The sequence below is a fragment of the Macaca fascicularis genome, chromosome 11, assembly GCF_037993035.2.
Source record: "Macaca fascicularis isolate 582-1 chromosome 11, T2T-MFA8v1.1".
Classification (NCBI taxonomy): domain Eukaryota; kingdom Metazoa; phylum Chordata; class Mammalia; order Primates; family Cercopithecidae; genus Macaca; species Macaca fascicularis.
In genome coordinates this window covers 62148607-62164577 of record NC_088385.1, presented here as the reverse complement: position 1 = coordinate 62164577, position 15971 = coordinate 62148607, and the positions used below count along the sequence as shown (strand labels likewise).

At 35.7% G+C, this 15971-nt stretch overlaps 1 protein-coding gene across 1 annotated transcript; it reads right to left on the bottom strand.

Annotated features, from left to right (window-relative positions):
• Positions 1–12039: 12039 nt before the first annotated feature.
• LOC102124447 (olfactory receptor 6C3-like) lies at positions 12040–12978 on the bottom strand. The gene has a single exon (XM_005572750.3). It carries the CDS (start codon positions 12976–12978, stop codon positions 12040–12042), a length of 939 nt encoding a protein of 312 aa, XP_005572807.3.
• Positions 12979–15971: the final 2993 nt, after the last annotated feature.

Sequence of the window (15971 nt, the reverse complement as noted above, 5' to 3'; positions counted from 1 at the left end):
CTGTGATCACGCCACTGCACTCCAGCCTGTGTAACAAAGTGAGACCCAGTCTCTAAAAAATAAATAAACAAACAAGTGTTCCCAACATAAAGAAATTATAAATGCCTGAAATGACAAATTTTCTAACTACTCTGATCTCATCACTACACATTATATTATCAAACCATCACTATGTAACCTATAAATATGGACAATTTTGCCAGTTAAAAAAATAAAATGTTTTGTCTTTTGCCCACTTTTTCTCTCTTTTTTTATTATACTTTAAGTTTGGGGTACATATGCAGAATATGCAGGTTTTTTACATAGGTGTACACGTGACATGGTGGTTTGCTGCACCCATCAACCTGTCATCTACATTGGGTATTTCTACTAATGCTATCCCTCCCCTAGTCCCCCACACCCCCTGACAGGTCCTGATGTGTGATGTTCCTCTCCTTGTGTCCGTGTGCTCTCATTGTTCAACTCCCACTTATGCGTGAGAACATGTGGTGTTTGATATTCTGTTTCTGTGTTAGTTTGCTGAGAATGATGGTTTCCAGCTTCATCCATGTTCCTGCAAAGAGTATGAACTCATCCTTTTTAATGGCTGCATAGTATTCCATGGTGTATATGTGCCACATTTTCTTTATCCAGTCTATCATTGATGGTCGTTTGGGTTGGTTCCAAGTCTTTACTATTGTGAACAGTTTTGCAATAAACATACGTGTGCATATGTCTTTATAGTAGAATGATTTATAATCTTTTGGGTATATACGCAGTAATGGGATTGCAGGGTCAAATGGTATTTCTGGTTCGAGAGCCTTTAGGAATCACCACACTGTCTTCCACAATGGTTGAACTAGTTTACACTCCCACCAACAGTGTAAGAGCATTCCTATTTCTCTACATCCTCTGCAGCATCTGTTGTCTCCTGACTTTTTAATGATTGCCGTTCTAACTGGAGTGAGATGATATCTCATTGTGATTTTGATTTGCATTTCTCTAATGATCATTCATATGTTTGTTGGATGCATGAATGTCTTCTTTTTAGAAGTGTCTGTTCATATCCTTCACCCATGTTTTGATGGAGTTGTTTGTTTATTTCTGGTACATTTATTTAAGATCTTTGTAGATTCTAGATATTAGCTCTTTATCACATGGATAGATTGCAAAAATTTTCTCCCATTCTGTAGGTTGCCTGTTCACTGTGATGATAGTTTGTTTTTTTTTTTTATTCTGTGCAGAAGCTCTTTAGTTTCATTAGATTCCATTTGTCTATTTTGGCTTTTGTTATCATTGCTTTTGGTGTTTTAAATCATGAAGTCTTTGCCCATGCCTATGTCCGGAATGGTATTGCCTAGGTTTTCTTCTAGGGTTTTTATGGTTTTATGTCTTACGTTTAAATCTTTAATTCATCTTTAGTTAATTTTTGTATAATGTGTGAGGAAGGGAACCAGTTTCAGTGTTCCGCATATTGCTAGCCAGCTTTCCCAACACTATTAAATTGTGCATCCTTTTCCCTTTGCTTGTTTTTGTCAGGTTTGTCAAAGATCAGATGACTAGATGTGTGGCATTATTTCTGAGGCCCCTATTCTGTTCCATTGGTCTATATATCTGTTTTGGTACCAGTATCATGCTGTTTTGGTTACTGTAGCCTTGTAGTATAGTTTGAAGTCAGGTAGCGTGATGCCTGCAGCTTTGTTCTTTTTGCTTAGGATTGTCTTGGCTATGTGGGCTCTTTTTTGGTTCCATATGAAATTTAAAGTAGTTTTTTCCAACTCTGTGAAGAAATTCAGTGGTAGCTTGATGGGGATAGCATTGAATCTATAAATTACTTTGGGCAGTATGGCCATTTTCACGATGTTGATTCTTCTTATCCATGAGCATGGATGGAATATTTTCCAATTGGTTTGTGTCCTCTCTTATTTCCTTGAGAAATGGTTTGTAGTTCTCCTTGAAGAAGTCCTTCACATCCCTTGTACGTTGTATTCCTACGCATTTTATTCTTTTTAATAATTGTGAATGGGAATTCACTCCCAATTTGGCTCTCTGTCTGTTATTGGTGTATAGAAATGCTTGTGATTTTTACACATTGATTTTGTATCCTCAGACTTTGCTGAAGTTGCTAATCAGTTTAAGGAGATTTTGGGCGAGACAGTGGAGTTTTCTAAATATACAATCATGTCATCTGCAAATAGAGACAATTTGACTTCCTCTTTTCCTATCTGAATACACTTTATTTTTTTCTCTTGCCTGATTACCCTATCCAGAACTTTCAATACCATGTTGAATAGCAATGGTGAGAGAGAAACTTGTGCCAGTTTTCAAAGATGATGTTTCCAGTTTTTGCCCATTCAGTGTGATATTGGCAGTGGGTTTGTCATAAACAGCTCTTATTATTTTGAGATACAGCCCATCAATACCTAGTTTATTGAGAGTTTTTTTTTTTTTGTTTTTTAGAAGGTAGATATTTTATTTTATTTTTTTAATTTATTTTTTATTATTATTATACTTTAAGTTCTAGGGTACATGTGCATAACGTGCAGGTTTGTTACATATGTATACTTGTGCCATGTTGCTGGAAGGGCTGTAGAATTTTGTCGAGGGCCTTTCTGCATCTATTGAGATAATCATGTGGTTTTTGTCATTGGTTCTGTGTAGGTGATGAATTAAGTTTATTGAATTGCATATGTTCAACTAACCTTGCATCCCAGGGATGAAGCTGATTTGATCATGGTGGATAAGCTTTTTGATGTGCTGCTGGATTCGGTTTGCCAGTATTTTGTTGAGGATTTTCGCATTGATGTTCATCAGTGATATTGACCTGAAATTTTCTTTTTTTGTTGTATGTCTGCCAGGTTTTGGTATCAGGATGATGCGGGCCTCATAAAATGAGTTAGGGAGGATTCCTTCTATTCTATTGCTTGGAATAATTTCAGAAGGAATGGTACCAGTTCCTCTTTGTACCTCTGGTAGAATTCGGCTGTAAATCTGTATGGTCCTGGACTTTTTTTGGTTGTTAGTCTGTTAATTATTGCCTCAATTTCAGAGCCTGTTATTGGTCTATTCAGGGATTCAACTTCTTCCTGGTTTAGTCTTGGGAGGGTGTATGTGTCCAGGAATTGATCCACTTCTTCTAGATTTTCAAGTTTATTTGTGTAGGGGTGTTTATAGTATTCTCTGATGGTAGTTTATATTTCTTTGGGAAGAGTGGTGATATATCCCCTTTATCATTTTTTATTGCATCTATTTGATTCTTCTCTTTTCTTCTTTATTAGCCTGGCTAGCAGTCTATCAATTTTGTTGATCTTTTCAAAAAAACACCTCCTGGATTCATTGATTTTTTGAAGGTTTTTTCGTGTCACTCTCTCTCTCCTTCTGTTCTACTCTGATCTTAGTTATTTCTTGTCTTATGCTAGCTTTTGAATTTGTTTGCTCTTGCTTCTCTAGTTCTTTTAATGTTGATGTTAGGGTGTTGATTTTAGATCTTCCCTGATTTTTCTTGTGGGCATTCACTTCTATAAATTTCCCTCTAAACACTGCTTTAAATGTGTCCCATGGATTCTGGTATATTTTGTCTTTGTTCTCATTGGTTTCAAACATCTTTATTACTGCCTTAATTTCATTATTTATCCAGTAGTCATTTAGGATCAGGTTGTACAGTTTCCATGTAGTTGTGTGGTTTGGAGTGAGTTTCTTAATCCTGAGTTCTAATTTGATTGCACAGTGATCTGGTGGACTGTTTGTTATAATTTCCATGCTTTTGCATTTGCTAAGGAGTGTTTTATTTCCAATTATGTGGTCAATTTTAGAATAAGTGCAATGTAGTACTGAGAAGAATGTATATTCTGTTGATTTGGAGTGGAGAGTTCTGTAGATGTCTATTAGGTCTGCTTGGCCCAGAGCTGAGTTCAAGTCCTGAATACCCTTGTTAATTTTGTCTCATTGATCTATCTAATATTGACAGTGGGGTGTTAAAGTCTCCTATTATTGTTCGGGAGTCTAAGTCTTTCTGTAGGTCTCTAAGAACTTGCTTTATGAAAATGGGTGCTCCTGTATACATTTAGGATAGTTAGCTCTTCCTGTTGCATTGATCCCTTTACCATTATGTAATGCCCTTCAATTGTCTTTTTTTATCTTTGTTGGTTTAAAGCCTTTTTTATCAGAGACTAAGATTGTAACCCCTGCTTTTTTTTGCTTTCCATTTTCTTTGTAAATATTCCTCCATCGCTTTATTTTGACCCAATGTGTGTCTTTGCGTGTGAGATGGGTCTCCTGAATACAGCACACTGATGGGTCTTGACTCTATCCAATTTGCCAGTCTGTGTCTTTTAATTGGGGCATTTAGCCCATTTACATTTAAGGTTAATATTGTTATGTGTAAATTTGATCCCGTCGTTATGATGCTAGCTGGTTAGTTTGCCCATTAGTTGATGCAGTTTCTTCGTAGTATCAATGGTCTTTATAATTTGGTATGTTTTTGCAGTGGCTGATACCAGTTGTTTCTTTCCATGTTTAGTGCTTCCTTCATTGAGCTCTTGTAAAGCAGGTCTGGTGGTGACAAAACTCTGTGTTTGCTTCTTTGTAAAGGATTTTATTTCTCCTTTGCTTATGAAACTTAGTTTAGTTGGATATGAAATTCTGGGTTGAAAACTCTTTTGTTTAGAATGTTGAATATTGGCCCCCACTCTCTTCTGGCTTGTAGGGCTTCTGCAGAGAGATCCACTGATAGTCTGATGGGCTTCCCTTTGTGGGTAACCCAAACTTTCTGTCTGGCTGCCGTTAACATTTTTTCCTTCATTTCATCCTTGATGAGTCTGATGATTATGTGTCTTGGGGTTGCTCTTCTTGAGGAGTGTCTTTGTAGTGGTCTCTGTATTTCCCAAATTTGGATGTTGGCTTGTCTTGCTAGGTTGGGGAAGTTTTCCTGGATAATATCCTGAAGAGTGTTTTCCAACTTGGTTCTGTTCTCCCTGCCACTTTCAGGTACACCAATCAAACGTAGATTTGGTCTTTTCACATAGTCCCATATTTCTTGGAGGCTTTGTTCATTCCTTTTCATTCTTTTTTCTCTAATCTTGTCTTCTCACTTTATTTCGTTAAGTTGATCTTCAATCTCTGATATCCTTTCTTCTGCTTGATTTATTTGGCTATTGATACTTGTGTATACTTCATGAAGTTCTCGTGCTGTATTTTTCAGCTCCATCAGGTTATTTATGTTCTTCTCCAAACAGGTTATTCTAGTTAGCCATCCATCTTACCTTTTTTCAAGGTTCTGAGCGTCCTTGTGTTGGGGTAGAACATGCTCCATTAGCTCGGAGAAGCTTGTTATTACCCACCTACTCTGAAGCCTACTCTGTCAATTCATCAAACTCATTCTCCATCCAGTTTTCTTCCCTTGCTTGTGAGGAGTTGTGATCCTTTGGAGGAGAAGAGGTGTTCTGGTTTTTGGAATTTTCAGCCTTTTTGTGCTGGTTTCTTCCTATCTTTGTGGATTTATCTACTTTTGATCTTTCATGTTGGTTACCTTTGGGGGTCTCTGAGTGGATGTCCTTTTTGTTGATGTTAATGCTGTTCCTTTCCATTTGTTAGTTTTCCTTCTAACAGTCAGGCCCCTCTGCTGCAGGTCTGCTGGAATTTGCTGGGAGTCCACTCCAGACCCTGTTTGCTTGGGTATCACTAGCGGAGGCTGGTGAACAGCAAAGATTGCTGCCTGTTCCTTCCTCTGGAAGCTTTATCCCAGAGGGGCACCCGCCAGAGCTCTCCTGTATGAGGTGTCTGTCGGCCCCTGCTGGGAGGTGTCTCCCAGTCAGGCTACATGGGGGTCAGGGATCCACTTGAGGAAGTAGTCTGACCCTTAGCAGAGCTTGAGCATCGTGCTGGGGGATCTGCTGCTCTCTTTAGAGCCATCAGGCAAGGACATTTAAGTCTGCTGAAGCTGCCCCCACAGCCACCCCTTCCCCCAGGTGCTCTGCCCCAGGGTGATCAAGGGTTTATCTATAAGCCCCTAACTGGGCCTGCTGCCTTTTTTTCAGAAATGCCCTGCTCAGAGAGGAGGAATGTAGAGAGGCAGTCTGGGCACAGGGGACTTGTTGAGCTACAGTGGGCTCCACCCATTTCAAACTTTCTGGTGGCTTTGTTTACACTGTGAGGGTAAAACTGCCTACTCATGCCTCAGCAATGGCGGACGCTCCTCCCCCACCAAGCTAGAGCATCCCAGGTCAACCTCAGACTGTTGTACCGGCAGTGAGAATTTCAAGCCAGTGTATCTTAGCTTTCTGGACTCTATAGGTGTGGGACCGGCTGAGCCAGACCACTTGGGTCCCTGGCTTCAGGCCCCTTTCTGGTTCTGTCTCGCTGGTGTTCCAGGTGCCACTGGGTTATGGGGAAAAAAAAAAAATTCCTGCAGCTAGCTCAGCGTCTGCCCAAACAGTCACCCAGTTTTGTGCTTGAAACCCAGGGCTCCAGTGAGGTAGGCATGGGAGGGAATCTTCTCGTCTGCGGGTTTTGAAGACCATGAGAAAAGTGCAGTATCTGGGCTGGAGTGCACCATTCCTCATGGCGTAGTCCCTCATGGCTTCCCTTGAGTAGAGGAGAGAATTTCCCAACCCCTTGCACTTCCCAGGTGAGGCAACATCTCCCACTGCTTTGGCTCACCCTCTGTGAGCTGCTCCCACTGTCCGACCAGTTACAGTGAGATGAACTGGGTGCCTCAGTTGGAAATTCAGAAATCACCTGCCTTCTGCATTCATCTTGCTGGGAGCTGCAGACCAGAGCTGTTCCTATTTGGTTTAGAAACCCTGTAATTTGGATATCTTGCAAGCAGATGAATTGCTGGAAAGATGGCCAAATAATAGGGTTTCTAAACAATGCATGGCCACCTTCATGAGACAGAGAAATATAGATTCTTGTGTTGGTAAGGAGGCTGGTAGTACTTTCAAATTCAGTTACTCGAAATCTTCTGACACTAGTCTTTCATTCCCATACTCAATCTCATCTCTTTCACAGTCAACACACTAACATTTACCTAGGTGTAGACGTTGTGAATTAAATCAACTTTATAATTAAGGAAACTTAGGATTTATTATTGGCTATGTCATCTCTGCAGTTATGAGATAATTGAAATATTAAAATAATGAGATAATTAAAACATTAAAATATGAGATAATTGAAACATTAAAGTTACATTTTCTCTCTTTAAGTTCTTTAATGCACTTAGAAGCACAGCCTCATGCATAAGTCATGAGTCTCCATGAGAATGGCTCCTCAGGAATTTACCACTATTGCCACAAGCTTCAGAGTCACCTGCACTTACTATGATCTGCATCAGCAATATAGATGACTGAGTTAAAAGTTCTTTTATGAATGTATCTGATTAGCAGAACCAAATCACATTGCCACAGAAAATGTGGTGCTTACAGTCTGTGCACATAGATAGGCTTATTTGAAGGTATTTGAAAGATGCAAAATGAGCAAATACACAACATTTTTAGAGTAGTAATACCCAGAAGAGAAATTTAAATAATTTATAAAAATAAATTAACTAAAATTTACTGTAATCCTCAATTTACAGATGAGACAACTGGGATGCTTTAGTTGTGATTAAGGGAATTCCATATAATATACTATACAAGGCAGTTGTTCTATTGACACTCTTGTGCTGCATAAAGCTGACTTATCCTTGAGTAAATTGTACGTGGATGGTTGTATGCTATTAAATTAAAATTGGCATTATAATAATAGTAATAGTCACACTTTATTAAGTGCTTGGAAGGTATCAGACATGTTTGTAAGCACTTTTTAAAGTGTTGTTTTAATAAATATTCACAACTACTCTGAGAAAATTACTATTATTTCTCCTAATTTTCATATAAGGAAACTGAGTCATTGAGAGTTTTCCCTAATTTGCTCGAGGTCATACAAATGGACTGTGATTTCTGAGACTATAATACAGTGAATGAGGGAGTACAAAAGCTGCTACTCATACTTGAATAACTTCACCTCATAGAAGCCACTGTTATCAAGGAGTGATACAGAACTTTCCTAATTTAATAATATGGTTGAGTGTTACTGTGCTATTTCACTATTGTGTATATGAAAATATTTGAAGTCAAGAAAGCTTCAAAAGTGTGATAGCCATGGAAATCTGATTATAGAAATCTATTTAGTAGCTTAATGAGTCACAGACACATTTTGCCCCACATATGTCCATAGTGGAGATCCTGAGACATAGACCTAAAATCAGAGAGGTTCAGTTGGGTGAATAAGGAGTTTAAGAGGTGGCCAGCATTGCTGATGGGATATAGAGGTTTGTATCCATAGTTATGAAAAGCAAGGAGTCCTAGAAAGCCCTGATATAAAAACTTGTTCAAAAAAGATGTCAGAGCAGAGCAACGATAATTTAAAGGCAAAATATATTGATAATGTAAATAGAAACTAGGCATTTTGAGACTTCCATCCATTTGTTGATTAACAAATATTTTATTGAATTGCTACACTACAATAAACCCTTTAGTAGGCAATAATGAACAAAATGTTTCCTTTGCTTAAAAAATGCTTACGGAGTTGATGGGTGCAGCACACCAACATGGCACAAGTATACATATGTAACAAACCTGCACGTTATGCACATGTACCCTACAACTTAAAGTATAATAATAATAAATAAATTTAAAAAAAAAAGAAAAATAATAAAAAACAAAAAACAAACAAACAAACAAAAAATGTTTACGGGTTACTAGTAGAGATAGCCAAGAAAAATAAAGTTCTAGTACATTGTAAAAATTGTTATCATATTGATAAGCCCACTTCTCCATTCCAGGATGCTTATGTGATCATATGTGATCATAAAATATAGCAATAAAAGTCCAATTATATAAATGGGGCAAAAAAAAGTCAACTTGAGCTTGGGAAATTTAGCACAAGAGACCTAACATCAGAAAGAGATGTAGGACATAATGAATGCCTTTTAATTATTTGAGGATACAAAGGTTTACTGTGACCTAAATCAATTGGATGGAGAATGACTAAGTAATATCTAAGGGTGAGATAATAAATTATCAACCACATATTCTATAGCTGTGGTTGATGTTGGTGTTGTGGATAATTCAGTGTTCAATCAAAAAGTAACAGAGTCTTGCCCATGAAACCCTAAAGAAAAAAGGATACACAGAAAGCGCACCACAGTTATCATGCAAGTATATATTACATACGAAATAAGTAATAGAAGAGTTGGAGGACTCTGAATGTCTTTAGCTAAAGTGTTTTCTTTGTTGTCCAAGAATGTAAGTTTAATTCCAAAAGAGTAATAGTCTCCTGAATGTTTAATTTTTCAGAGTATGATAATTTGGACAGAAATCCCTATAAGCCAAGCTTGACATTTTTGATGTGCTCACTTAATACTTTTGTGAAGGAATAAATGACATCATAGTATTTATTCTGAAATTCTAAGATTCCCTTGGATATTTTTATTTTGCAAGATTTCTCCCCTCCCCCAGGAGTTGGTACAGGGCTTATTTGTTGGGGCCTAGCCCTGATTTGAATCACTGTTCTGATATGTATTGACTGCATGTGATTACTTATTTCCTATGACTCTTTATGCTTCATTCTTTAGAAGGAGGAGAAAAACAAATTGGCTGTTAAAATCTTAGAGGGATAGATAAAAAATTTAATAGAGTTTAGGATATAATATTCACATGACATAAATATTTGTTTTATAGCTTTATGTTGCTTTGCATAATAAATTGAACTAATAAAATTAGCTCTTTCATGAAAAGCATAAAAAGAAATCAATTGCTATTTGTTGCTTTCTGTTTCGTCATAATTCACCGTACACTACTTCCTTCACTTTTACAACTCCATGTTATTTGCAATCATGATTCTTTTTGTCCAGAATATTCATATAATTGAATTTCTTGTATTTACTGGAAGTAATTCTTGGATAATGCAGGTGTTGTGAGCAACCCCGTCTTTTACATTGATACAGCATGTGGTATATGTTTTTATGAAATAAGTTATTCTATATGTCAATATCTACCTTTTTAACTGTCATCTGAAATCCCAGAAGGTGAAGATAGTATTATTCCATTAACCCAAATGGCTAGCACATACTTGCAACTTAGTTGCTTAAAAAATATTTTTAGAATAATATATGAATGAATTTTCATAATCATATAAGAATTGGGAAGAATTTACATTTGGGAAATTCTTATTCTCTTTATAGGAAACAATTCACATACAGATACTGAGTTAGAAAAAATAGTGCATGCATAATCACTTTAAGCATCAATTATTTACCAGATATTATTTACCAAATCAATTATTTACCAGATATTATCTTAGACTATTCAATATTTATTAATTATTATGGATTTTCTGTTTCCTTGTGCATGGATTTTAAAATGAGAAATAAAACTCAGTGTTTTCTGGATGAAACCTGAAAGTGCTTGAAACAGTTTGGCATCTTCTAGAAATCTATGACATGGTTGTATATACATAACTTCTTTCAAATAGACTTGGAGCATAATAGATGTGGCAGGGTACACAGGTCAAACTGTGTGGAAGATCAATTGATGATTAATGATACCAATCAGAGCCACAGAGAGCTACTAGGGGGAGTTTTGTCACTGCTTGGAGACCATCATCATCTTATTCCCAGTAACTTTTTAAAATTAGGAAAAAATGCCATTCGTTACAGCACACAAAGTAATCAAGAAAGATAGTGAGTGAAAACTAAGGTGACAGCCAAGGATTTTTTATATGCTTGTGATTTTAGAGCTAAAATGAACCCATATTTAGTAATTATTGTGAAATTGGAAATAATTCTGCTAAGAGAAAAGTCAGGAAAACTGATATTCTATCTTTGATCATGGTAACATTACTTGACCTATAGGCAGTTTAGATCCAAATTGTTGCATTTGTTTAAATTTTAATTATGTGTTTTTTTTCTCACTAGAATTTTAGAAAACTTAGGGTAAGGGTCATCTTTTTTCATCACTATATCCACAATATGTGTCATAAGATACATAAGTATAACCTGAATGAATTAATTGTACATTAGAAAGTCCTTTAACAATTTAACATGAGCTGTTAATTATTAGAAATGAAAGTCAGTGTATAATACTCTCTATGGGGTTTTGTAAAATGCTATTGCTTATGACTTGTGTAGTGCAAAGTGGAGATGTAGAACATTATTGCAGCAGATTTCATTTTGCTTCTCTATTTCCAGAAACTCTAAAGTTATTTCTGGACCCTCAGAGTAAAACTCAGTTCTATAGAAAGTTGAACTCTCACCTGTTTACCATAATCCATCATTTTCCTGATATTATTTTATAGTTTCTGTTCTCTGGTTTTTGTTATTCACTTTTAGAGTTATTTAATCTACCTAAAAATACCTCTGAACAAGAGATAGTAATAATTGTAGGTACCTCATAAAGTTGTTGGCAGGATTAAATGAGCCAATACATAGAAAATAATTAAAATAGTCCTGCAATATAATTGCTATAAATCTTTATTTCATCTTCTGCTCTCCTCCTCTTATTACTTCTCCTCATTATTATCATACTTATTAATATCATAAAAATGCTGTATAAAAATGGGTTTCTAATATTTTCAAATATTTACATGGTTACTTATATTTTACTTTCAAACTCTTGGTTATTGTGAGAATTTGATTTGACAGAAATGCCAAGTAGAATCACATTTCCTAAGAACATTCATATCTAGTACCTGGTAAGAATGAATAGTTCCCAGGTCCACATCTATCCTGACACTTACATCATCAAACTAAATGCCTTAAGTCTCTTCCAAAGCTAACCACCCCTATTCAAAATCATAATCGTTCACCCAGATTTTCTACTTCATCCAAATACACGTGAATAAAATGCTTTAATTTTCAGAAAACTATGAAGCAGTATTCAGCTTTATCAAATTTATTGAATACAACGTGGTGGAAATAAAAAATGCATGTTTAACTATAATGAAGGAAAGAGGGTGTTGAGAGGATATGTATAATAGAAAGCATTTACTGTAACTTGATTTTTTAAAGCCTTATTAATACTTTCATTTACCAGAGAAAAACATAACCTTTTGGATGGTGCCCTTAAAGGCTTGCTTCACTTGCTCGTTCCTCAGGGTGTATATAAACGGATTCATCATAGGAGCAATGGAGGTATTGAGAATAGCTACTCCTTTGGTCAACGACGCTCTTTCTTTTGCAGAGGGATTAGCATACATGAATATGCAGCTTCCATAGGAAATGGAAATGACAATCATGTGGGAGGAACATGTAGAAAATGCCTTTTTTCGCTGACTAACAGAAGGAAGTTTCAAAATTGTCCTAATGATAAACATGTAGGATAGAATGATTAATGCCAAAGTGAAAAGCAGAATTACTATTGCAGAGTAAAAACCAATCGCTTCTAGGAGCCATGTGTCTGAGCAGGATAATTGCAATAGGGGGAAATAGTCACAAGCAAAGTGATCAATGACATTGGAGCCACAGTAATCTAACTGGAGAAAAAGAATAACTGGTGGGAAGATATTTAAGAACCCTGCCAACCAAGCACAAAAAACAAGCAATATGCAGATTCTCTTGTTCATGATGGTCATATAATGCAGGGGTTTACAGATGGCTACATAACGATCATAGGACATGGCTGTTAGAAGGTAAAATTCAGTTATACCCATAAAGATGAAGAAAAATAACTGAGCTGTACAACTATTGTATGAAATCGTTTTGTCTCTGGTGATAATGGTGGCCAGAAATCTAGGGATACAGACAGTTGTAAAAGTTATTTCTAATACAGAAAAGTTCCTAAGGAAGAAGTACATGGGGGTCTGTAGATGGGAGTCCACTAAGGTGAGAGTGATGATGGTCAAGTTTCCAGTGACACTTAATGTATACATGATAATTAAAAAGAGAAAAATCACAATCTGAAACTCCGGGTCATCTGATAGCCCTAGAAGAATGAATTCTGTGGGTGCTGTGTAGTTTTTCATTGCAGATCTTTATTTTCTCCTTTAGAAGAGAAAATGTATGTTTCCCCTACAGAATGTTAAAAAAAATTAAAACTGTTGAAGACAGGCATAACATTTAAAAAATATACATAATTAATGAATAATCTATAAAATTTTAAGGGTTCCCCATTAGCAACCCTCTGTGGTTTCCAATCTGCCTTTCATTCCAGTAACAAATAATATAAGAAGTGAAATATCAGTCTTTCTTCACTAAAAATACATTATTACAGGCCATGAATAAAAAATTATGATGCTAACATTTAAACAGAAGCCACTTCTAATATTTCTTCAAAACTAACCTTCCAGTTACTTAAATCAATCTGGAATGTAGAACAATCTAAATATAGAGTTTAAAAATTTACTGATGTTATTTAGTTCTATCTTGAAGTGTCATATTTTGAGAAACTCAGTCTCATATAGGTTAGGAGACTTTCATGAGGTTAAACAACTCGTCACCACAGTAAACCATCTCACTTTAGAAAAAATAATGCATGTCTATTCCTGGGATAGACAGTTTTGCTGGCATTGCCTCCTGGTATTACTTATGGGCTTGGTTGATGCTAGCACCTTCCCTGATCCACTTTTTTTTTTCTTTTTTAGCAAAAAGATGAGAAGAATAATAAAGGAAAACATCTGTTGAAAAAACAAATAATTGCCTAAAAACATTTTAATTCATATCATATACAATATTTTTTTGTTTTGTAGTTTTTTCTTTTATAACAATATTGTTATAGCAAAGAAACAAGTAGATGGTCAAAATAAGACTTAATGGGAAATAAGTATTTCAAATAGCAAATGCCTTTTAAAAATCCTATTTCTATCACAGCATAACATCCAAACTTATTTAGAAAAATGAACAAACCAAGAGTTACTGCTGTGTTTCTGCTTTGGGACTACATTTATAGTCTTCTCAGTAATAAACAACCATAAAACTTTTACTACTGTAAGGGCTGTAAGTCCACAATCATATGTGCAAATAATCTTTTAAAATATGTAAATAAAGTGGAATAATATGTATGAAATTTAAAAGTAACAAACTTACTTACTCCTTGGTTTTTCTCAGTAATTTTATCTCAAATTCTACCATCTAGCTTTCTTAAATAACCATGTAATTTCAGAGCTGGAAAATCGATTTATCAATTTATTTGGTTTCTTTTGGACTTGTAAAATAAATGTAGTTATTTTTCATGGCTTTTAGACCTTACAGTTCTCCCCTAGAATATAATATTTGACCCACAATACTCTTAATTCCTGATATTGTAAAATTGTTGGAACATTTTATTATGTTACAATGAATTCCTGCTTTTCCTCTCTCTTACCCAAGATCCATTTATAAACATAGTTATACCTGGATTGGTTAGTAAAGTAGTCTTCCATTTTCTCCTTTCCATGTAATACACAAACACTTGTTAAAACATTCTTCTTTGAATTTATGAAAACATTTAAAATAATATTTTAAAACCTTATAATTATATATTCATAAAATTTAATTAATACTTCCCTTAGGCTTCAGACAATGTTACATTTTCCTGAAAATGCTGATTTGAACAATAGAAAATAAGGAATATCCCTCTCTATGTATGCTACACAAATGGAGTTAGATTTATTTTATGTGTCTTTCTTGTTGGCTCATGGGAATTCATTATGTAAGCAAAGTGTGCCAAGGTGAGGCATCAGTAGAAAATACAGATGAATCATTGGTATTAGTCATTTTATAAATATTGATAAGAAAGTATAAAAACATAATTATTAGTGTAAAGGAGGCAAATATATAAACCACATGTGATAATGAATGTGTGAAACTTTGATTTAGAATTTGATTATTCTGCAACTGTACTAATCCATACATTTCTTCCAGAAAATCTGGACCTATCTTCAGGAGAATTAGCATACTTATATAAGCGTATCTATTGAATTTTGGCAACCCAGAAAAGAGACTTTTCTATTTCACTGAGATAGTAGAAAACACAGCTTTGGATTTCCAGTTTGACTTAATTGTCTTCTGAAACGGACAATATTAAGGACCTATGGGGAGTTTTATGCCTGTATTGGTCCTTTGAATTTTTTTTTTTTTTTGAGATGGAATCTCGCTCTGTTGCCCAGTCTGGAGTGCAGTGGCACGATCTCGGCTCACTGCAAACTCTGCCTCCCGGATTCATGCCGTTCTCCTGCCTCAGCCTCCTGAGTAACTGAGACTGCAGGCACCTGCCACCACTCCCGGCTAATTTCTTGTATTTTTAGTAGAAACGGGGTTTCACCGTGTTAGCCAGGATGGTCTCGATCTCCTGACCTCATAATCCACCCGCCTTGGCCTCCCAAAGTGCTGGGATTACAGGCATGAGCCACCATGCCCGGCCGGTCCTTTGAATTTAGGGAAACCCTTCTCAAGTCCCACTACCAGTGTCAGAGCAATATTTGCTAAAAGTTGCATTTCTTTGACTAGTATTAAAAGAAAAATAAACAAAACAAAACATACTGGCAAGCATAGGGAGAAAAGGGAATGCTTCTTAACTATTGGTAGCGATGTAAATTAGTGCAACCCCTATGGAAGACAATTTGGAGACTTATTAATGAACTAAAAATATAGCTACCATTTCATCCAGCAATCCCACTTCTGAGTACGCAAAGGAAAATAAACCACTAAATAAAAACGATATTTGCGTTCGTTTGTTTATCACAACACTATTTACCACAGCAGAGTCATGTAATCAATCTAAATGTCCATCAACAGATGACTGATAAAGAAAATATGGTATATATATGCATAAATTATATACCATGGAATACTACTCAGCCATAAAAAGAATAAAATAATGTCTTTTGCAGCAACATGGATAGAACTGGAGGCCATTATCCTAAGTAACATAACTCAGAAGCAGAAAGTCAAACACCATATGTTCTCACTTATAAGTGGAAGTTAAACAATGGGTACACACTAACATACAGAGTGCAATAATATAATCTGGTTAAATGCC